Raw genomic sequence first — 23,079 nt, 5'->3', positions numbered from 1 at the left:
AATATGTGTTTTTCTTTGAGTTGAAAAAAAAACCCCCTCAAAGCCCATTCTGTTAGCTTAGCTTAGAGACCTGTGCACACATGACCTGCATCTTTAGCTGCTTGATGAATTGGTCTTACCATTTATTCAGTTAACTTAAAATATAACACAATTTTTAAGGACAGCATTATCAGCAGTCTATCAGATGGCCTGCCCCTTTAGCCTAAATTACTTTAATACAGGATCAAAATTTGCCTTGGAAATTTGTGCATTCTCCCCAGGCGATAAATAGACTAATGCTTTTGATATTCCACTTTAACTTTTCTGTAATATCTTCACCCACTTTTCATTAACCTTATGAAATATTAGAACCTTTATGGCATGATTTGGTTTTATATTTTTGCAGTTTCCAGCCTTTGCATTTCAGTGCATAGCCTGTCATGTAGTAAGTGCCACTATAAGATTAGTGGATTACAGTAAGGGTCTCAACAGCTGTTGGATGGATTATTATGAAATTGTATACACACATTTGTGCCCTCATCAGAATCACTTTGGCAATCCTTCAACTTCTCATCCTTTTCTTTTTCAATCAGATTTGATCGGCTTCAGCTTTATATAGTGTGTGGAACTAGTCTGCAATTTTGGGCATCCATACTACGATGGTGAATATGGAAAACAATGTGTCTACATCTATCAGCATGCTATCACAGTGATTCACGGAGTTAACAGTGCCATTGGTCTGACTGTAACACATTTTTATTAAAACATCAGAAATATAAAGTCATGTGTACGTGAATACCAAGTCATGGACAAAACATTAAGAACCCCTGTTTTATGGAATACACTGATTTGCAGACAGTACATTCTACATGCAGGACTAGAAAATTGAGTGAAACCTGTACAGATATGGCCAAGCTGTTTAGAAATCCTGCACCGCACAGTGTAACTGTAGTCTGTCTGTGGTTGACGGACATTTGCAGACACCGGTGTTATCCATAGATCTCATTTTCCACCCATCCAGTCTGACTGCGGCAGCGCCGGCTTTGAGCTCTGCAGGGCTCGTAAATGTCATTGGTGACAAAGCCGCTCTCATTGTCCACACACGACACATTCTCATAATCGTTGCACAGGGAGTCATGGGACGGAGAACCGGAGTACTTTGTCATGATTTCTGCTGCTATCCTGCTGTCCAGAGCAGTGTGAGGCAGTTTGGTAATGTCACTGTAGGCATAAGGTCCTTGCACAGGGCAAGATGAAGCTGTTGCCAGCACCCACTGTTTTGATCTGCTGGGATAGCTTTCTGTTTCTGTCTTCCTCCTAAATATGAAAGAGGGCCAAAGTTAAAATCAACAGGACATACTCGTATAATCAAATGCATTAAAAAAAAATTGTTATAGCTGTCTGTTTTACCTCTTAGCATGCTGTTTGTAGCAAAAGAAACCAACAGCTGCAAACAACAGCAACAGTAGCGCAGGGATAGTCGCATAAAGGATGTAGGAAATGTCGAGGGTGTTGCCAGAGAAAGATACTGTGAACAAAAGAACTTTGCTTGTGACACAGTGGTTTTTCATAGCTTCCCAAAACATACCTCAGAGTATCAAGAATATTTTCTTTCCTTTCTTACCAGAGGATTCAGGTAGTGCTATTTTTATCCTTTCATTACTTTCTGTGGTTGACAGTATGCTTGGAATCAAAGATGGAACTAGAGAAACCAGAAAACAAAATCAACAGGTGCGTGTGAAAGATATTTTAAATGATTCGATTACTCCATGAGATAGATATAGATATATATATATATACATATATCACATAATGTATGATTTCACTAAACTCACCCATAGATAGACTATTACAGCTGACGCATATGATGCATAAGTTCTACTGCAGAGGACAGTTGCATTTTAATTTCTAGAAAATTTAGCAGTTAAAAAAATAGAGTTCTCCAAAGAATCTTCGTGTTTTATCTTTATATGGTTGGTGGCTGGATCCTTGGCTGCTCCAGTCTGCATACCAAATATGCTTAGACAAGATGCTGAACCTCAGGTTGCTCTCCAATGCATTTATCGGAGTAATGTGTGTGAAATTTAGCTAGAAAGGATTTATGAGTAGAAAAAAAGTGCTTTTATGAATATGTTTGCATGGGTGAATGACGCATGTAGTATGTAGCCCATTTACCATGTTTCTCGCAGAAAAGGTGTTTAAAAGAGGTCACAAGCATGTATAAATTTTCTTTAGCCTTTTATGTGTTTATGAAGACTGTAGTAATACCCAAAAGAATGAGGCTGCAGATATAAGCAATGAGAAGGGTGGCTGAGCTCTCCCTTAAAGTAATGGTGAAGAGCTTGGTTATTCAAAATGGATTTGGAGTAGAGCTGCTGCTCCTCCACATTGAAAGGAGCCAGTCGAAGTGGTTCAGGCATCTGATTAGGATGCTTCCTGCAGGTGTTGGGTGTCTCAAAGGACAATAAACAAAATGTAATCGAACATACAGAATATTATGTATAATATAAAAATTTTCATGCGATCACATTACATGGAATACATGGTTGTTTTCAGAATGCACAGTACACAGCAGACGTTGTATCACGTTCTAATATTAGCATTTCTAAGCTGACAAGTACCTGCATGTGCTGTGTTTCTGTCCTCAGTAAATACTGGTACTTTTTCTGCAGAACAGGGAAATAAATTAGTGTTATTCAGAGGAAGAAAGCAATACATGGGTGAGACTACTAAAGGTTGCTTTATGGAAAGAAATGAGTCATTTTTTCCCCTCTTTTCATGTAATCAGCTATATTTTAATGTCGGTTGTAAGAAAACATACCATTAAAACTCTTTCTGTTTAGTTTTAGCTGCTGGCAGCAGTGGATACATTGTAGCAGTGATCCCTAGACAATAAAATTCTAGTTTTGTAGATTTAGGAACTAAAAAAACAACCAAGAGTACCAAATTTTAACATTTTCCAGCACTCTTAAGCCAGCTAGATCACTGGTATGTGTGAGGCATACCAGCTCACCTTCTGCGTATTTGCAGACAAAGTTGTTCTTGGAGCTGCAGTTTTCATCATTCCACTGGAACAGGAAACGACCCTCAGGTGTTTCAGAGGGCTGGTGATACAAAACTACGCACATTTCCTTACCGCACGATGGCTCGTCCCAGTGCCAGTTCCTGCAACAAATAAGATGCACAAGTTTAGACTATATATTAATTTTCTTTCATTCTTTTGCTTGACTGCTGACAGAGACAGATGACTATTCTTACTCACCCCTATGAGCAATTTACAATCACCAATTACAAACCTCATTAAACTGCACGTGTTTGGTCTGCGAGAGAAACCTATGGTACCTCAAGAGAATGGACTCAGATATAACGAGAGCGTGCAAGCTTCACTGGTGGATGCTGGATTCAAACACAGGACCCACTTACTGTGTGGCAGCAATGCTAACCACCACACCACCGTGCTGTCCTGAGCTCAAACAGTGTGTCATTTATTTCTATCTTAATCCCAAATTCTTGCAAAGGACATTAGACATTCCTTCACTCCCACACAAACATCACCTAATCCAATATTTTTTCTGAGTCATCATTGAATACAGCCTTTTTCCACTTCCATCTGCAGCACACTGTCTCGGGGGCCACTCTTACTGTTTTCACAGATGCAGCTTAAACATTTACACAGATGAAAAATATATTTCAAAACAAAGAGGAAAAACCTGAACTTAGCCTTGCTTCCATCCAGCCAGTAATACTGCGAGGGGCAACCTGGGCTTGACGTCCCGACGCTGTAACGTTGCGGGTTGCGACGGAGCCCGATCCAGAAGTCGCCATCTCTATTGGTCAGCTTTTGTATGTACCTCTCTATCAGTTGCTGCTCACTTTCCGTCTCGATGCTTAGCAGCTCGCCTCCGTCCAACCTGCAGGCCTGTCTGGCATCCTCAAAGGTCAGCCTTCGCCTGCTGTCGTGGATGTAGGACGCCTTGTAACACGGACGCTGTGTCCCGCTCCGGCATATTCTTTGCCCTGGACGCCAACCGGGAGCATTGAGGATAAAACAAGATGATAAATGCAGGGTTTTTGTTTTCTGAACCCTTCCTGTGGTATCTGTGTGGCAGGAAGATTTTAAGCTGCTTACAGTGTCACAGTCAAAAAATAGGAACCAGAATGTTTGGGTTGCATTGCCAAATTCTTTCCACTGCAATGGTACAGATGGTACTGATATTTATACCTTTACTTTCAAGGGCTTAAAAAAGGGTTTTTTTTCTACATCAGTCTCACTCCAGTAAAAATAATTTTACTCTCATTTTTTCACATTTCAAAATTTGCTGTCTCAACCCTCTGTATGTCCAGACTCAGTTTTAATCACTGTTTTTCTGACTTCCACATCCATCAAACTAAGTGTGTCAGGCTGGTACATGATATTTTGTCATGGGAGAGAGCAGGGCAACCATATCAAAGCAGTCATCAGAATAATGTTTTTCTAGGTTTTCTAGATTTTTAATTAGTTTATGCGCACTTTATCCTATTGCATCTGATGAAAAGAATGAAGAAATATGAGACCATGACAGGCTAAAAAACCTCCCTTGTTTCCATTTTCTTATACTAAAATGCACAATTGAATTTGTTGTGTTCTGATTGCCTATACATTCCCAAGAACAATCGAAAACACGTGGCTGTGTTTCGCTGCAGTGCGAGGTTGTTGAAGTTTGCTAAAATTAAACTAATGAATAAACAATTTTAGTAAAACTGAAGTAAAACTAAGAACCAAACTTTAAAAAAGGGTAAAATCTGAATTAAATGACATTGTGTGCTGATAAATCTAACTAAAATAAAAACATACAGAACTTGTCTTCAGCAGAATCTGCAAGTTAAATCAAGATCAGCAAAGTCATTGCTATTTTATAACTATCATTAATTAATAGTAGTTATGCAATGAATGAATTAGTCAGATTTAATCAAGTTTCTTCATGGTGCAAACATCCTTTGAGACTGGGTCATGTGAAACTTCTGACTTTCTCAAAAGTCACATCAAGATTTTGAGTGATACATCATATGCACTAATCAGAACCTTCATTAGGCACTACAGTCATTAAAGGATGGACATGGTCACCAACAGTTAGGTAGACTGTGGCATTTAAACAACACTGAGTTGGTACAAAGGGACCCAGAGTGAGTCAAGAAAATGTCCCCCACACCTTTACACCAGCACCACAAGCCTGACCCACTGATACAAGGCAGAATGGATCCTTTCCTGCTGTTTACACCAAATCCTGACCCTGCAAACCAAATGTCACAGCACAAATCAAGACTCATCAGACCAGGCGATGTTTTTATAATCTTGCAAACCCCATGCAAACTTCAGCTTCCATTGCTTTTCTTAGGCAGCAGTGGCACCTGGTGTGGTCTTTTGCTGCTGCCCATCATCTTCAAGGCTTTGATATACTGTGTGTTCAGCTATGCTCTTCTGCATATCTTGCTTGTAAGGAGTTGGTATTTGAGTTACTGTTGTTTTCCTATCAAATCAAAGCAGTCTGGCTAGTCTCCTTTGATCACTGGCATTATTTAACCAGGAAATCCCTTGAGATTAATATCTCTTTCAAGGGAAACATGACCAAGATCTCAACGTCTGCCCAGATGAGAAGTAAGCCAAACAACGCCAGAGTGACTGAGAGAAGTGCAAAAAGTGTTGCAACTGTCCCAGTCTCTTCAGCTTTTCACAATCAATTGATCCTAGTTAGCTACTTGCTGCACGTCGCTTACGCTAGCCTGGGAGAGACAAGGGATCAAACCATGGGCTAGAAATACCTTCAGACTGGCTCGCAGTGGAGACTGTGAGGGGAAAAACTACAATACTGCATACGGATTTACATTATGTTGGCGTAGTTATGGCTATTGTTGTGATTAGGCCTATAGTTAGCAGCATTATTGTATCCTTTTAGTCCTACTGATGCGCTATAGTACAGTTAAAGGTGTTAAATTATAATTCTTCCTCATATTAAATGAGTTCGCCCACCTAATCGCATGCTGCTGTGCTGTGAGTTTGACTGCTGTCTGTTTATGATTATAGCACGCACACACACACACACACACACACACACACACACACACACACACACACACACACACCGAGGACAAGTTTTCCAGCGGTTCTGGTTTAAGCCCGTTAACTTAAACATTAACAACAACAACAACAACAACAACACAAATACAACTCATGGTCTTGTCATTCAGATATTATCGAAGCTTTCTCAGCGAAAAACAAAACAAAAACAACAAAACTCGTACAACTCGGAAATAAAACTACTATACGTTTTTTTAAGGGAGTTTTCCCCACTTCGAAGGAAATTCTTACCATTAAGTTTAGAAGTGGAGCCAGGCTGGAACAAAACGGCGATAACAGTGCCAAACAGCTTCATAAAATCCATCTCTACATGTTCACCTAGTGTGCTGGAATCGTAAATAAGGTGTAAACTAGGGAGTTGGGATATGAGCTTGAGCTTCAGACCTCCGTGGTAAACACAGTGATGACACAGAGGGAGCAGCAGAATAGTCTATTCAGCCTAAAAGTGGGTCGTCTTGCTGAAGGCGTGCATATGCCGTCTGCTGAGGCGGAAAAAAGAAAAAAAAAAAAACCAGGAGGGAGAGACAGAGGCCGATTTTTGAAAAAAAAAAGAAAAGAAAAAGAAAAAAGTACATATGTCGCAAGAAAAAATAGAGTTTGTGTTCTTTTTAGCTGTAATCACTGAGGTATAAGTCCGCGCAGTTCTTAATCAACAATGCAGAGTCCCATTTCATATATACTGATGCCATGATAGGATGAATAGAGTTCTTTGTGCATATCATGCGCGTTGTATTAAAACTGTTAATGAGCATCTTTCATTCTTTCTGGCCGAGTGCCATGTCCAGGGAAAAACAGCTCAGAGGAGGAAAAAACAGGTTTACTTCAAAATGTTGTGTTGCTCGTTAAAAGTAGAATTCAATTTTTCATTGTGTCTTTCTGATAAACAAGTTGATCTGATATTATGCTGCTTTTTGTATTTTATTTATTTAAAAACATACTGATCACAACTAAAAGAAATGCGTCAGTAAGTAATACGTTTAGAGGAAAATGATTTAGACCACACTGTGAAAACAACATTTAAAGAGAGATAAACAGTAAGGACACGAAGTAAGATTATTACAGAGTAAAAGATAAAGTGGAATTGGGTGGAAGAGAGCGAGGGATTGCCCATAAAACAGGAAAACAGGCAGTGGAGGAAGAGGAAAGTATTTTTTTTTTAGACCCGCACTTCCTGTTCATTGCTTTGGTCTGGTTTCCTTAATTTTCAGAGTAGAAATGACTGAGGTTAGACTATCTGGATCAGTCATGAGTTATAAAATGGAAATAAATCAAATTTCAACGTCAGCTCCACCAGATATTTTTCTTTCTGGCCAAATTATTTCATCACTATTCTAAATGAATGTGAAGTCAGTAGTCATTTCCAGGGTGGGGGTCTTTCTCTGATCAAGAGGAACTGAGTGGACTGAATTATATGCACTGGCCTTTGCAGCCATAAAACCAACTGAAGACTGCATACATAGTCACCCATCTGTTTGCTATCTTCACTTGTCAGTGTGCAATCAGATCACAAGACAAGTGCCCAATCTGCACCTGCATCAGGTGAGTCCTTGCATCAAGAAGCATATCTGGACATGCTTTTTGATGTTTTCTTAAGAATATTTTGATAATGCCCCCCATTTTGTCTTATTTTAATTTCACAAGTATTTGTTAACGTTAACATATGACGCACAATGTACCTGCTTCCCAACACAAAATCCTCTAAATTGCACCTCTAAAGTCCCACGTTTGGTAAATATTTCAGGTAAATCCCATCTTAACTTTTTAGATAATTGTACATAAAAAAACTGCACATTTCAACCTAAGTCGTAGTAACATAATGGCATATTTCCACTACAGTTCTCTTATTGGAAACATATACAAACACACATAAAGAAAACAGTTTATCTGTATGGATGGATGGATAGGAAAAATATAGGAAAAATAGAAAGCCCCTCTTCTTAGGACTTCCAGACTAATTTCCAGAGTGTATCCATCAAAGGCTTGTACTTGCTTGCACTGTAATGCCGATGAGTTAAGATTATTTTGGTGGAGATATACAGAAAGAATCAAACACATTTTTAAGACATAAAGACACTCACATAGACTCACAACACAGATGTTGGCTTCAGCCTGTGGTCTTGCATGTCCTCTAATAACAGCTATCAACACATGACCTTGGAAGTGGAGTAAAAATACCATTCTGTGGAGAGCTGAGAGAGGACAGATAATCATAGGTTAGTAAGGCATGTGGTCTGCTACCTGGGATCAAGCAGTCTCACTGGCTGTCTCTTTGTTGGTGACACAGCTGTGTCGGTCATGTGGGTATCTCTAGAGAGACTGAGCCTCTGGACTGATTTCCTCTCCTTCATTTTGGTCTTTTGCTGCCTGTGCAGTAAATTTGATTATTGGCTGGTGAAGGCAAACGTTTGTCATGTGATGAAGAGCTGTGACTGTGTGTTATAAACCCTGCCACTGTTGAGCCTCTCCTCACATCATCATTGAGTTTATTATCGGGCAACAGGCTCAAATCTTATTTGCTCAGCACAGGAATGCAACGTGGATAACTTCATGTGAGGACTCAAATGCTAGACTGTAAACCAGAATTGTTATTTTGCAAGCAACCCCTTCAGGATTATTGCAGAGACACTGGCAGATTCATCTTTTAAGTTTGGAAACGTGAAAATAATATAGGAGGGACTATTTTAGTAGCAAAGCTGCATAAAATACAACTTACAACTACAACACCTCGAGCTCAGGATCCACCTTAAATCCATCATCATGTTAGGCGATACTAAGCCTATTTCAAAGTGCCAATTATATCCATACAATACAATAAATAGACCTATGGATTTCACTGCTTTGCACAGCTCGTAATAAGCAAGACAAACATAATGAATCCACTAATGTAAACTTCATTAAAAAAAATTGTACCTGAATTTTTCATGTATCGCTTTATTGGATATTTATTCGAACTTTCTGAGTGACTCTGCTGGAGTGGAAGTTGTGTCACTTGGTTTGAACTCTTCAGCTCTGGCAAATCACGAGTTGTAACCCAGACCCAACAACAACAAAGCATTTGAACTCTGTCTAATTTTGCCCAGCAGATGAAACCAAACCACACAGAAGTAAGGTTAAGCAGCCACTCCCATTCATGGTTTAAACTGTTTAAGTGTCCAGAAAGTAATGACTCACATCAACTCAGGTATTCAGCTTTTTTTCTTTACTTTGGATACCAAACTTAAAATAGAAAATATTATCCTTACTTACCAACTACACTCATTTTTTTTCTTCCAACTATTTACTTTTAAGCCTGTAAACTAACACAGTCATGTTTTAATCTTTACTTATGGAAATATTTCAAAAGTAAGACCCATTTTAATATTTAACCTCCTAAGACCCAAACTCTTTCATGGCATGCATTTTTAATTTCTCTTTGATATTTGGGATGATTGGGACCTGATGAAGGTAAAAACAAAGAATTGCCAGATTTTTTTTTTTTTTACCTGATTTTTGTTTGTAAGAAAAATGAGAGCCACATATGAGGATTCATTTAAAATTTCGATAGAACAGTGGCAGTATAATGTCCTTGTAAGGGGATATCAGGCCCTTGTAGAGCAAGATTTAGTATTTTGGTCTAAATAACCCCAAATGTGATGTCCACATATGTGGACGCAGGGTCCTAGAAGGTTAAAGACACAGACTATTTTACATGCTTTTGTCTCTTAACATCTAGATTACTACAATGACTGTTTTACTTCCTAACCTACTGAATGACTGCAGACTATACAGAACTCAGGTGCCATGATTTGAACTTGAGCAAAGTGATGGGATCACATCAGTATGCATTGGAATCGATTTTAAGATTGTACTGATTATTTTTGCAGCACCACTTCCTACCTTGACTGAAAACTAAGTCTTTAATTTGAATGGTCTTTTTTATCGCATACATTTCTTACTTGCGTTTCATTTACCTGATCTCGTAGAGCAGTTTGTGATCTGAAAAAGGTCCATATTTATTATTATTTATGAAAAAAGATTTATTTATGTAAATAATTATATTTTCTTGTACGTTACAAAAAAGTAACACATTACAGAAAAGTTAAAGAAAACTTTTACATTTATTTGGTAGAACTGGATTTAATGCGGCATTAACATGTGGTTAAACTTGAGAGTTGTGGGTTTCTAGTAACAAACCATCAGCCATTCCTGAAATCACTTATTTGTTGCAGAGGATTTTTTTTTATGTAGAACAAATGCTTTTACTTTTGTTTACTTTAAGTACAGTTCAGCAATAATATTAATTATATATATATATATATTAGGGGTGCAACGATATTCGTATCGATATTGAACCGTTCGATACAGTGCTTTCGGTTCGGTACGCATATGTATCGAACAATACAACATTTGTAATTTATTTTATCAATTTTCCTTCTGACGATGCTGTCTGTGTTGAGCGCTCAGTGAATCTGTGTTCGACTACTCCGCCTAGGCTGCACTGTCAAGCGCAGATCCACTGAGCGCTCCACACAGACAGCATCGTCAGAAGGAAGAGCACAGGGCAAGCTAGCGAGACAGAAGTTAAGCTCTCCTTGCAACAGGCAAATTGACCCTCATTCAGATCTGGCGTTTGGAATTATTTTGGTTTTCATGTGACGTATGACCCTGAAGGTAAGCGAGTCATGGACTAAAGTAAAACAGTATGTTGGATGTGCCATGCAATGCTCAATTACATTGGTGTGAACTAGTGTGTTAGCGCAGTTAGCTCGTTAACGTGTTGGCCGTCTAGCCCCATGCACTGAGCGATCGGCGGTAGCTCGTTAACGGAGATTTGCCGTGTTGTGGCGTTAAGGCAAGGCAAGGCAAGGCAAGGCAAGGCAAGTTTATTTGTATAGCACAATTCAACAACAAGGTGATTCAAAGTGCTTTACAGAGACATTAGAAACAAGAACAAATAAAAAGCATGATTTAAAATTGAATAAAACAAGCAAATAAACTAACTAACTAATTAACAAACAAACAAACAAACAACAGTATATAAAATCAAAACAGATAAAATCAGAACAGTAGATAAAATCAGTAGTTAAATGTAAGTTTTGAAATTTAAGCTTAAAGTGTGGATTTGGTGCTTTATTCAAATGCAGCTGAGAACAGGTGAGTCTTCAACCTGGATTTAAATAAACTGAGTGTTTCAGCTGATCTGAGGCTTTCTGGGAGTTTGTTCCAGATATAAGGAGCATAAAAGCTGAATGCAGCTTCTCCGTGTCTGGTTCTGACTCTGGGAACTGATAAAAGACCGGATCCAGATGACCTGAGGGATCTGGATGGTTCATACTGGGTCAGGAGGTCATTGATGTATTTTGGTCCTAAACCATTCAGAGCTTTATAGGCCAGCATCAGAACTTTAAAGTCTATCCTCTGACGGACAGGCAGCCAGTGTAAGGACCTCAGAGCTGGACTGATGTGGTCCACTTTTTTGGTCTTAGTGAGGACTCGAGCAGCAGAGTTCTGAATGAGCTGTAGTTGTCTGACTGATTTTTTAGGTAGACCTGTAAAGATGCTGTTACAGTAATCAAGCCTACTAAAGATGAATGCATGGATTAGTTTTTCCAGGTCCTGTTGAGACATCAGATCTTTTATCCTTGATATATTCTTGAGGTGATAGTAAGCTGACTTTGTTATTGTCTTAATGTGTTTTTCTAAGTTTAGGTCTGCATCCATCACTACACCCAAATTTCTCGCCTGGTTTGTGGTTTTTAGATGTATAGATTGAAGTTCTCTGGTGACCTGTAATCATTTTTCTTTGGCGCCAAAGACTATTACCTCAGTTTTGTTTTTGTTTAGCTGGAGAAAATTGTGGCACAACCAGTCATTGATTTCCTCAATGCATTTACCAAGAGCCTGTACAGGGCCTTGGTCTCCTGGTGACATTGTGATATATATTTGTGTGTCATCTGCATAGCTGTGATAGTTTATTTTGTTGTTGTTTATAATCTGTGCCAGTGGGAGCATGTAGATGTTAAACAGAAGGGGTCCCAAGATGGAACCTTGGGGAACTCCACATGTGATACTTGTCTGCTCAGATGTGAAGTTACCTATTGATACAAAGTATTTCCTGTTTTCTACGTATGTTTTGAACCAGTTTAGTACAGTTCCTGAAAGACCTGTCCAGTTCTCCAGTCGTTTGAGTAATATGTTGTGGTCAACTGTATCAAATGCTGCACTGAGATCCAGTAAAACTAGGACTGACATTTTTCCACTGTCTGTATTCAGACATATGTCATTAAACACTTTGGTCAGAGCGGTTTCAGTGCTGTGGTTCTGTCTAAAACCTGACTGGAAGGCATCGTAGCAATTATTCTGTTTTAAGAAGTAACTGAGCTGTTGGGAAACTGCTTTTTCAATGATCTTACTTAAAAACGGGAGATTTGAGATCGGCCTGTAGTTGTTCATTTGTGTCTTGTCAAGATTGTCCTTTTTCAGTATAGGTTTGATTACAGCAGTTTTTAGTGATTCTGGAAACACACCTGATAATAAAGAAAAGTTGACGATCTGTAACAGGTCTGACTCTAAAGTCTTTGAGACCTTTTTGAAAAAACTTGTTGGCAGGACATCTAAACAGCAGGAGGAGGAGTTCAGTTGACCTAAGATGTCCTCCAGGTCTTTGCTGTTAATAGGTTGAAACTGTTTCATGGTGTTTAAACAGTTTTTTGGTGGACACAGTACATATCCTGGATCTGCTGTTGATGTACCAATTGCTTGTCTAATTTTTTGGATTTTTTCAGTGAAGAATTTGGCAAAGTCATTGCAGGCCATGGTCGAATGAAGTTCAGCTGCCACTGACACAGGGGGGTTTGTTAGCCTGTCAACTGTAGAAAATAAGACCCGAGCATTATGGCTGTTTTTAGTGATGATGTCAGAGAAGTAGGACCTCCTTGCATTCCTCAGTTGTAAATTATAATTGTGAAGTTTCTCTTTATAAATGTCATAATGAACCTGGAGGTTTGTTTTTCTCCATCTGCACTCAGCTTTCCTACACTCTCTTTTTTCATTTTTCACCAGTGTGGAGTTTCTCCATGGAGACTTTTTCCTTCCAGAGATAACCTTCACCTTAATGGGAGCAATAGTGTCCATTACATTTAACATGTTAGCATTGAAGCTATTGACGAGCTCATTGACTGACCCTCTGGGCAGGTCAGGTGTTAATGGGAAGACCTGGTTAAAAATTGCACTACTGTGTTCAGTTATACACCGTTTTGTGATCACTGTTGTTGATATATTTGTGTGGGCTGAGATTTTACTTTCAAAGAAAACACAGTAATGATCAGACAGGCCCACATCAGACACAGTAACCTTTGAAATGCTCAGGCCTTTGGAGATCAGTAGGTCAAGAGTGTGTCCTCTATTATGTGTGGCCTCTGTTACATGCTGAGTCAGCCCAAAGTTGCCCAGAGTGTTACTCAGGTCTTTAGTCCCTTTGTCCTGAGGGTTGTCCACATGAATGTTAAAATCCCCAGCAATAATTACAATAATTAAGGTCATTTCAACGAGATTAACCTGAAAGCACTAGTGGGAACACAACGAATATGACTGCACATTTACACCGACATCATCCTAGTGCAAAGACAAAAACAACAAGCATGCTACTAACTTTAGCCGAGTCATTTAGACAGCTGTTAGCACATGATTCTCCTTATGCTGCTGAGAATATAGCCCAGAAGAAGCGGATAGTATAGCTTTTATTTTGGAAAGAGCCATTTCTCTGTAATAAACTCTCTTTTCCAAAGATGAGTGATTCCTCAATCAGATACAGGGCTTGCAATATCGCTAGCCCGACGTCCCGGAGCTAGCGATTTTTTCAGTCGGGCTACCAAAATCTATCTCTTCCCTGCCCGTCGGGCTATTGTAGGAAAAATATATGTCAATGCTTTTGCATTCTTTCAGAAATGTAGCTGGGTAATTATGTCATTGGCATCTGTGAGCCACTGTCAATATGTGACATATTGAAGTCGCGTTTGAATTTGCGCTTGTTTTTTTGCTTTCACTTTGCAATCGTGCGAACTGTGTATAGAGAGCGACAGCACTGATCTGTGAGTGATGATAATTTGTGCACCAATTCCTCTGACATCGCCTTATTAATCGTTAGCTTACTATGCAAACATGACAAGTGAAATCTCCCGCAGCTTAAACATGTGAGAGGTTGATCGCGCAGAGAATCGCTGAGCTTATGTGCGTGCGCGTGTAAAAGCATTTCAGTTCTGCTGAGCCAAATAAGACAGGTCAGGGTGAAGAAGTGACAGCCAAAGAAAAGCTTACCACAAAACGGAGAAGTTATGACAAATCAGACTATAAGGCAAAAAGAAAGTGCAGCTTTATGGTTTCATGGACAAAAGAATTTCTGTGGCTGCAATATGACGAGCTATATAACCAGGGCTGCACATAAGTGGTCCGCAGGTGCGCATTCGCTGTCAAAATAAAAAACGCGCACAAGGGTTAGGGTTAAATTTAAAAACTGTACTTTTGAGTTAAAATATATATTTATAATTTTAATAAATGACAAATTAAAAAGGCATGAACATTTTTTTTGTATCGAAAAAATATCGAACCGTGACACCAAAGTATCGAACCGAACCCAACCGTGAATTTTGTGTATCGTTGCACCCCTAATATATATATATATATATATATATATATATATATATATATATATATATATATATATATATATTTCTAGTGGGATCACTGCTTTGGTAGTTTTACTCATCCTTCTTCTTCTGCCACTTGATGTGAGTAACCAACACAATATCTGTTACCATCAAAAGCAACTGAAACCCATTCAGGATTTGTTTTACAGTGTAAGATGATTACAGCATTATGTCATAGGAGCAATTATCTGTGTATTTATTACAAGTTGTCAAAATAAATAAAAAATGAACCCTCTCCAACAACGAAGCATTACAAATGTTATTAAACATACAAGTTTCTCAGTTTCTTGTCCAAGTGATATTCTATATTCCCACCCAGAGGGGTTATCTGTAACAGTGGGGATTTTCTCTGCAGTACATGTCTGCAGAGTACAGTACCAATTTCTCACAAGCTTCCCAGCGTATCTTCTTTCCTCCAAATCTAAATCCTTGCCTTCTCTTGTGCCCTGGTTTTATACTTTTCTAGTGTGATTATATGTCAGTAACCATTATAGTTCTTGTTGAAAGGAGCCAGTAAAGCTGCACACAAATCCTTGTTGGAGCTCACTGTCATGATAATCCTGTGTGGTCTGTGAAACATACCCTGCTAAAGATGGTGACACTACAGTTGATTTCAGCCCCTGTTCTGGGAGCAATGTATTGATGCATCAGGCAAGTTAATTTCACAGTAAAATTCACATATTTTTACAGTAGTAGTGCTTCTGTTAAGCTTATTAAATGAAATAGGTTTGATACCTAATCTTAGTCTTTATAAAGATAAACATTAAGTATTAAGATAAACTATTAAATATTAAGATTAAGCCACACATGTCCAGTGTTTGAGACATTGGTGGCTAAAGCTGACCCATTAACCTCTGGACATGTGACCATCATGTTCTCTGTTTTCTGTATATTATTATAGGGGCTTTACCTTGCAATATAAAATGTGCTGAGGCAACTGTTGTTGTAATTTGGTGCTATATAAATAAAACGGATTTGAACTGAATCATTCTACTTGCATAATTCACTGATTTCATTTATTTATTTATTTATTTCACACTTGGTACAACAATTCAAACAAACCAACCACACTTTCTATCAAAAAGCACTACAACCATGTGTGCAGTCAAGGTCATTGCAGGAAAAAAATATAACAATACAAGGACTAAGGAGTGGAAGAATGGCCTGTGAATTTTTTCTAAACAAGTTTCCTCTGAGGTAAAAATCAGGACAGAGTGACACTGGATAGAGTGACAAATGTTTTCTTTCACCTTGGGCTCTTTAGCAGAACACTAAGCTAATTTTCTTCTATATTACTAGTGAACAATGGGTGTTCTCAGTAGAGTTGTAACAGTTATGGCCTATAGGTATCTAGTCTATAGGCAATGCAGTTCTATCAAGATTGAAATAAGTCTGACATGCAAGGGGAACTAACAGCAAGTTTTTAATAGGCTGTTGTGGCAAGATCACCTCTCAAGCATTCATTGTGCATAATTCTCAAGAGATAAAGCCACTCTTGAAGCATGTATGTTTAGTCTTTTTGTTTTTTTGCTTTTGCTTTTGAAATCTGATTCTTGAATTATTTGCAAGTCGATGGAGGATCTCAGTTATTAAATTTATGCATTGGCCTGGGTTCTGCTTTGTAAAATGCATTTGCTCTGCATGTGTTTCAGGCATTTTTTTATTAGAAACATTAGCTGCAATATGATAATGAAAAACCTGCAGGTCTTCAGTAATGTTGCCTGATTTTTGTAAGAAGTTATAGTGAAAAATTAAGTAAGGGAGAAAAGTGTCCGTGGCTCACTTTGTCTGAAGTCAGTTGAAAAGTTCAACAACCAAATATGCACACTGCATCAAGGTTTAAACCTCACTTGCCTCATTGCAGGAAGGTGCGACAGCCGACAGCTATATTTAACTTCTGTTCTTTGATAATGATTTCTGATGGAAGAAACCCGAAACAACAGTTGCAGCTAACCTGCGGGAGCTGTGTCACACAAGTCCCAGTACACAAAGATAGGGGAAAGTGTGTGTGTGTGTGTGTGTGTGTGTAGGGGTCTAAAATTAGACAAAGGGAGGGCTACTGAGTCACGCAACTGTGGTATGTATCCTGAATACTATATAAGCCATATATCTCAAATACTGTGACAAGCACCTGCTCAGGTATCACCAAGGTAAGACCCTCTTCTGGTTGTTGCATAGGTCTCTTCCTAAAATAAAGAATTATATGCAGTACTGTGAAAAAGGATTCAGTCAATTGTCATTTTTTTAAAATACAGTAATGTGGAAATGGGAAATTGGTGCAATGATACATCTATTGTTAAGTAGTCTTAAAGAATAGTTCTTCAGGCTTCTTGAAGCTCAAAGCTTTTCTTTGGATGGTGGTTGCCTTTTGGTCAGCTCCATGTCAAGATGCCACTGATTTTCAGTCCAGTTCTTGTGTAAATTGGCAAACATCCTTTTCGCCCCATTTCCTTCCTTGAGAATGGTTTCTTGACAGCCAGAATTCGACTGAGACCATTTCTGACGAGGCTTCAGTGAACAGTAGATGAATTCGCTAAAGGGCCAGATGCATCTCTCAGGTCCCATGTCAGGTCATTGCTGTATTTATCTAATTTCTTAAGGACATTATTTTCAGATTTTGTTCATGTGCTGTAGATAGTTTTTTAGGCCTACCACTTCTTCTTTTGTCCTCCTCTGTTTTTTTAAGGACTGCATACTGTGATATACCAGGCATGATACAATTTAAAATTGGCTCTCTGATAGGTTATCTACTATTATCATAGGTCAGTGAAATTAAAAGAAAACCCCCCCAGAAAACTGTTCAAGACCACTTAAAAAGAAATTACAAAAGCGTCTGGCTTCTCTAAAGAAATGAAGTGTGGCTCCGGACCTTTCCACATGATTGTAGACCTTATTATAAACATTGGAATCATCTAGTAGAAAAACAGCAACTTATTTACACATTTTTCACATAAAATAATAAAAATAACTGTTGCTACTGTTGTTTTACTCCTTTTACAGGAACTGCCATTATGGCTCTTTACCGTTGTCTCCCCCTGCTGGTGATGCTTTTGCAGCCTGTTCGGTGCCTCTATAACTGCTCCTCTGAATATCAAAGGACCCCAGGTACTTTTTGTGTGACTTTCAACAAATAAAATATCAGTGCTATTAAGAAAACAAAAATAATGCTCTTTTTAAAACTTTTTGACCAAATTTGGTAGATATTTATTTAGCTGTACAAGATTTAGGCTTTAAACATGGCAGCCACTAAATCATAATCATTTAACCTTTTAATTTAAAAAAAAAAATCACATTATTAATATATAAAATTAAACAACTATTTAACTCCCAGGGTTTTTAAAATTTCTTTCTTTCGCAGAAAACTCAGACCTAATGGTTCAATGTGGCACCAGCAAGATTACCCTGGACATCAACCTATGCACAGTTCAGTGGGCTGGCTTCAATGCCACAGAGCTAGCACTGAATGGGCAGTACAGTAATACAGCGTGCCAGGGCTCTGTGGACACCAGTGTGAACCCTCCGGTCGTCCATTTCCAGCTTCCTGTCAACCAGAGTCAGGATAACTCCTGTCGCCAGTCTCTGCAGGTTATTGGATATTGGAGAATGGAGAGATTGGCAAAAAATGACACATATCTGGAAAATGGAGCTGCCAGATGTTAGATATCTGGCTGCTTTTTGGGAAACTGTTTAGCAGCATATATGAACCACAATCGTATCTCTTTCTATCTTTCTTAGATTGTAGATGAAAATCCAGACCCTTCAGGTCCCTTCAGCAGCTTCTCGAGTATCCAGGCAGTTATTGTTACAGGATACATTAACACACCTAGATCTGACCAGGGGCTGATCAGCTACTCCACAGATCTCTATTACCACTTCTCCTGCCGATATCCACTGCAATACCTTTTGAACAATACACAGATTACAGCGTGAGGAACCAGATATACTTACTCCAGAGATGTGTTTCTTATTGCGCATTTATACAGCAAATCTAAAAGTTACCATATGTTTCTCTGTCTTTTTTTGCATGTTTTCAATTATTTTTCTAGCTCCTCAGTCTCTGTGGCAACCAGCAACAATAATGGGACCTTCATCGATTCACTCAAAATGAGTGTTTTTAACGTAGGTATAAATTATCAGTCAGCTCATGAGGACACAAATCAGATGTGTTTCTAATGACTTGGTTTACTCTGACACTCTTTTTCTAGGACTCTAACTATAACTATCCGTTAGTGGTGCCTCCACCAGGACTTGAGCTGCGAACCAAGTTATATGTGGAGGTCAAGGCTGATAATCTGACACAAAAGTAAGTAAATGCCTTTCGGATGCTCATAACGAACTCATCAGACTTCATTCCTGTTGATTCAGTATTGTCTTTTTTTTTAGTTTCAATTTACTCTTGGATCGTTGTTTTGCTACTCCAACTCCTTACAATATGCCACAGAGCGTGCAGTATGACTTCTTCACTGGGTAAGAAAGCGCACACTAGCACAGTGTAACTGTACATTAAGATATTTTCATGTCTCTAATAAAAAAAAAAAAACACTTTCCACCAGCTGCAATATAGCTAACAGGACGACTGTGACGAGCAATGGCGTCTCCACGGTTGCCCGGTTTAACTTTGAGGCCTTCCGCTTTGTTCAGCACCATGACCAGGCAAAGTCCAGCATCTATGTGCACTGCATGCTGAGACTCTGTGAGCCTAGCAAATGTCAACAAATTCAGGTAATTTCAAGTAAGTTGAAAAGTCAAGAATGAGCGCATTCTTTGAAACAGCAGATAAAGTCATGGTAGAGAAAAGATACCACAGACAATATTTAATAATATATAATATATATTACTTAATGGTTTTATAGAACTTGGCAGGAAAGAGATTGTTATTTCCACCAGCAACACTTTGTGGTTCACAGTTGGGCCACTAAATCCCTGGGGCTGTAGGCTCATCCCTATCTTAACATGTATATTATAAATCCATAGTTTCCACATGTTTTGTGTTAAACATTTTCAGAATTGTGCTAATAACAGAAGAAAAAGGTCTTTGGTTCCTTTTGGTAAAGAAAGCAGCGAATCAACTACCATTTCAGTCGGACCTCTTTACATGGCTAAAGGTTTGAAACATATTTTTATTCTTTTCTTGCGATTTTCCAAGAATACTTAAGTTACAAAGTTTCTCACTTTCTGTTTTTCTTTTACTTTATTAAAGACTCTCCCAATGCAGAAGACAGTGAGTATACTTTAGTTAGACTCATAAATACATCTTAATATTGTTTCATAATTCAAAAAGCAAACTTAATTCATCTCTTCTTGTGTGCATCAGGTAATACCGTGACTTCAGGCAGCGATGGCCATAACATGACAGGCCTGACTGTGCGCCTGCTGTCCTGCTGGGTCTTGGTGGCTGGTTTGTTCTGAAGCTGTTTAATTGCACTGGACTGACAGATCAACCAGCCAATTCTCTTTGCATTGTCACCTTGTACAATGCTGAAGCTGCATAGTGCTGTAGATTGTGAGGTAAAATCTGATAATGTTGTAGTTTTCATCCTATTAAATATAATTTTGTATCCATACTTAGTTGTCAGTTGTGAAGGGAAAGTCAAACTTGAACTGTAAAGCAATTAAAAAACAAGTAATTCTGATATTTTATGGCAATAGAAATAAATTTTGATTATACTTGTCTACAAGATGTTTTTTCTGTAAGATGTCTTCTATAGAATCTCAACTGCTTATAAGCAAATAAAGTATATGCTTTAAATAAACACAAACAAACAAAGAAACTCAGAGACTCTGTGACTGACATGCAATAATTAATTGACAGAAAGAAAGGGTCATTTGTACAGTGTCATGAATACCTTTACTCTCAAAAGACAGCGATATATATATACATATATATACATATTTAAATACATATTGACAATTCCTCACCGGGTCACATACAGAATGAGACAAATGCATCAAATTCACACTTTCAGACATATTTACAACATACTCACTGAGCTGCTACAATGGCAACAAACAAACAAATAAATGAAAAGGAATACAGATTTCTGTAGTCACTGCATTGACTGCATAATGTCCTGAATCAGAGCTGAGAGCTTAACTGAGAAGTCCTCCCGCAAAGAGCCACTTTGGAGTGTAAATGAAGAAGAAGTCGCGCTAGAGGCTCTTGGGACCCCAAGCTCCTTTTCCAGCCCTGTGAACAGCCTTTCCATTCGAGCTTGAAGCACTTGGACCTCCACGGATGCATTTTGGCAGAACTGCTCTATGCTACCTCTCACTTCTGCTGTATGAGGTTGTGCAGATTGTAGCACTGCAGAAAGCTGTACTTTCAGGGCCTCCACTCTGTTCTGTGCCTCCTCTTTAAGTGAACTCACTTCCTGTCCCAACTTGGAGCTCATTTCCAGCCATACATTTGATGTGCTTGGCTCTTCTTCACGATCAGTAGTCTGTTTCAGATGTTCAATCACTCCACTTGCTTTGGTATAAAAGTCACTGATGGTGTTAGCAAACTTAAAACTGCTGTGCTCCAGGGATTGGCTGATTAACTCGAAGGCTTCCTGATACAGAGACGGACTGGCCTCCTCCTGAGCCTCAGCTGTTTCTAAAGCCTGTAGATAGAGACCCAGCTGGCTGCACAGATCTTGGCTGTTGCTACTAAGAGAGCCTTGGAGCTGCTGAGTCAGGGGAGTTAAGCGTTCTCTCATGCTGGCCAGGCGGGAACTGAGATGCGCCGAAGATGGGGACAGCCTCTCTCGCAGCTCCACCAGCTCTTGACGCAGACGGATGCGCAGGCGCTCCGACTCCATGGCGAGCTTGCGCTGCATTTCCTCTGCCACAGGGTTGTCATCATGTTCTTGGTTGTAAAGTGCACTGCTGTCTATGCTGCTCTTGTAAACCTTTCTGCAGAAATCAAGAAAGAAGAACTGAATTATAACGTGTGAAGACAGGTTATATGCTACAAAATAGTAATAAGCAAGTATTTATATTTGCATATGTCTTTAGACACTGAAGATATGGTCGTTCATGAAGACAACTTACTGCAAATCTTTTGTGAGATCTGCCTTGCCATGAGCTTGGTTGGTCTTTCCATCAGACCACGTTGGCTCTCTGCTGTCACTGTGTAGTGGGTATCCTATAGTTTTAAAAAAAAGCATAAATCTACATAAATAAAGAATCACATGGCAAAATGAAGAAAAAGGAGGAAAGGAGGAGATAAACATACCTGAAGTTGTCAGGAAGGACACAGCAAAGATTACAACTTTTAAATGCATGTTCATCTTTCTGTAGAAGGACAGATGATAGAAAAATATTAGAATTTTACCCTCAAAACATATAACTATAAGAACGTTTCAATATATTCTTCTCCCAGTACAAAAATAAGCACATTATGCATGTAAGTATGTCTTTACCTGAGTATCAGGGGTGTGTGGACTGACTGCTCATCTCATCTGACTTATAAAGTCCTTGTTATCAGAGCAGCTGCCCCAACTCTGCTTATGTCAACAGTCAACACGTGGAGGGTCACACTGATGATAGAATTTTACTACCTTTGGAATTTTGAGTGAAAAAAAGCCTAAAGTAAGTTAGAAACACACCTTGCACGGAAGAAATGGCCTTCACGTCTGCAAATGCTTGAAAGTGTATTACACTTGTAACCCTAATATCCAGCAAAGCCTAACTCCACTAGTGAAAAGAAAAAATAAAGAGTCTGACTGTACTGAACTCATTCTCGTTCTCATTTGATTTGATACCACAATAGCTTCTGGTCTCAGACACTCATTTCAATACAGTGTGGGATGCAATTTGCATACTATAGTTGGATTTATAGCAGAAAAATGTAAGTAAGATGTGTATGCTATAGGTTGTGGCTACCTTGTGATTGAGAAGCCATTATTTCAAGTAACAAAGGTGTAGCCTGGCCTATTTATGGCAGCGTTTTGTACCTTTGCCCCTTCTACACTGTCACGGGAGATGACTGATAACATTTGGAGCACCTAAAAGCAGCTTTCAAGATTATACTTAAAGAAGTCTGATGTTCATTTTATGAATTACATGAAAACCTTTTCACCCAAGCTAGCTAGTGCTAGTTTCCAGCTGTACCTTAGCGTTTGCATGCAAAGTTTAGACAGGATCTCTTGTTTCAGTCCATCTACCCCCTTTTGTAAAAACATTTTCACTCCTGGCTACAACCCCCAGCAAGAAAAGGGTAATTATCAAAATGCAAAAACAAAGCCTACAAACCCAGTGGGTAAGTTTACACTGCACAAGAGGCAGCTAGCTCAAAGTTCACATTATAATGAACTAGTT

General features: G+C 38.8%; 3 protein-coding genes across 4 annotated transcripts; 1 reads left to right on the top strand and 2 right to left on the bottom strand.

The window, feature by feature from the left end:
• Positions 1 to 717: 717 nt before the first annotated feature.
• laynb (layilin b) lies at positions 718 to 6,680 on the bottom strand. The gene is made up of 7 exons (XM_086261568.1): positions 6,326 to 6,680; positions 3,690 to 3,996; positions 2,993 to 3,144; positions 2,601 to 2,645; positions 1,604 to 1,681; positions 1,390 to 1,507; positions 718 to 1,296 (listed from the first exon to the last, which is right to left on the bottom strand). The coding sequence occupies exons 1-7, from the start codon at positions 6,396 to 6,398 to the stop codon at positions 969 to 971; spliced, it is 1,101 nt and encodes a 366-aa protein (XP_086117694.1). The 5' UTR covers positions 6,399 to 6,680; the 3' UTR covers positions 718 to 968.
• Positions 6,681 to 10,617: 3,937 nt separating this feature from the next.
• LOC147314553 (zona pellucida-like domain-containing protein 1) lies at positions 10,618 to 20,536 on the top strand. Of its 2 annotated transcripts, none has more exons than XM_086261565.1 (11): positions 10,618 to 10,744; positions 17,779 to 17,883; positions 18,137 to 18,363; positions 18,514 to 18,704; positions 18,825 to 18,897; positions 18,984 to 19,081; positions 19,162 to 19,245; positions 19,332 to 19,500; positions 19,784 to 19,883; positions 19,979 to 19,999; positions 20,093 to 20,536. In XM_086261565.1, exons 2-11 carry the CDS (start codon positions 17,790 to 17,792, stop codon positions 20,185 to 20,187), a joined length of 1,152 nt encoding a protein of 383 aa, XP_086117691.1. In that variant the 5' UTR covers positions 10,618 to 10,744; positions 17,779 to 17,789; the 3' UTR covers positions 20,188 to 20,536. The 2 variants fall into 2 exon arrangements, with proteins under 2 accessions (XP_086117691.1, XP_086117692.1); XM_086261566.1 differs by lacking the exon at positions 10,618 to 10,744 and adding an exon at positions 16,915 to 16,928.
• On the bottom strand, positions 19,942 to 22,184 carry LOC147314552 (uncharacterized). Its single transcript, XM_086261567.1, has 3 exons — positions 21,995 to 22,184; positions 21,811 to 21,904; positions 19,942 to 21,672 (listed from the first exon to the last, which is right to left on the bottom strand). The coding sequence occupies exons 1-3, from the start codon at positions 22,047 to 22,049 to the stop codon at positions 20,826 to 20,828; spliced, it is 996 nt and encodes a 331-aa protein (XP_086117693.1). The 5' UTR covers positions 22,050 to 22,184; the 3' UTR covers positions 19,942 to 20,825.
• Positions 22,185 to 23,079: the final 895 nt, after the last annotated feature.

This window comes from Aulonocara sp. 'chitande type north' Nkhata Bay, linkage group LG14, assembly GCF_057382095.1.
Source record: "Aulonocara sp. 'chitande type north' Nkhata Bay isolate Kocher_YH1m ecotype deep benthic linkage group LG14, A_spYH_male_GT1.1, whole genome shotgun sequence".
Taxonomy (NCBI): Eukaryota; Metazoa; Chordata; class Actinopteri; order Cichliformes; family Cichlidae; genus Aulonocara; species Aulonocara sp. 'chitande type north' Nkhata Bay.
Note: the sequence above shows the minus strand (reverse complement) of the source record. Positions and strands in the feature narration are given on the sequence as shown.

Bases quoted from the DNA above. Each gene is read 5' to 3' on its own strand.
- laynb (XM_086261568.1), bottom strand. From the start codon at position 6,398: ATGGATTTTATGAAGCTGTTTGGCACTGTTATCGCCGTTTTGTTCCAG. The intron at 1,508-1,603 runs GTAAGAAAGGAA...TTTTGTTCACAG, and splicing joins AGCACTACCTGAATCCTCTG to TATCTTTCTCTGGCAACACC. The intron at 1,297-1,389 runs GTAAAACAGACA...TTTCATATTTAG, and splicing joins TACAAACAGCATGCTAAGAG to GAGGAAGACAGAAACAGAAA.
- LOC147314553 (XM_086261565.1), top strand. From the start codon at position 17,790: ATGGCTCTTTACCGTTGTCTCCCCCTGCTGGTGATGCTTTTGCAGCCT. The intron at 18,898-18,983 runs GTAGGTATAAAT...CTCTTTTTCTAG, and splicing joins TCAAAATGAGTGTTTTTAAC to GACTCTAACTATAACTATCC. The intron at 19,246-19,331 runs GTAAGAAAGCGC...ACTTTCCACCAG, and splicing joins CAGTATGACTTCTTCACTGG to CTGCAATATAGCTAACAGGA.
- LOC147314552 (XM_086261567.1), bottom strand. From the start codon at position 22,049: ATGAACATGCATTTAAAAGTTGTAATCTTTGCTGTGTCCTTCCTGACA. The intron at 21,905-21,994 runs GTATGTTTATCT...TTAAAACTATAG, and splicing joins GTCCTTCCTGACAACTTCAG to GATACCCACTACACAGTGAC. The intron at 21,673-21,810 runs GTAAGTTGTCTT...TGATTTCTGCAG, and splicing joins GATCTCACAAAAGATTTGCA to AAAGGTTTACAAGAGCAGCA.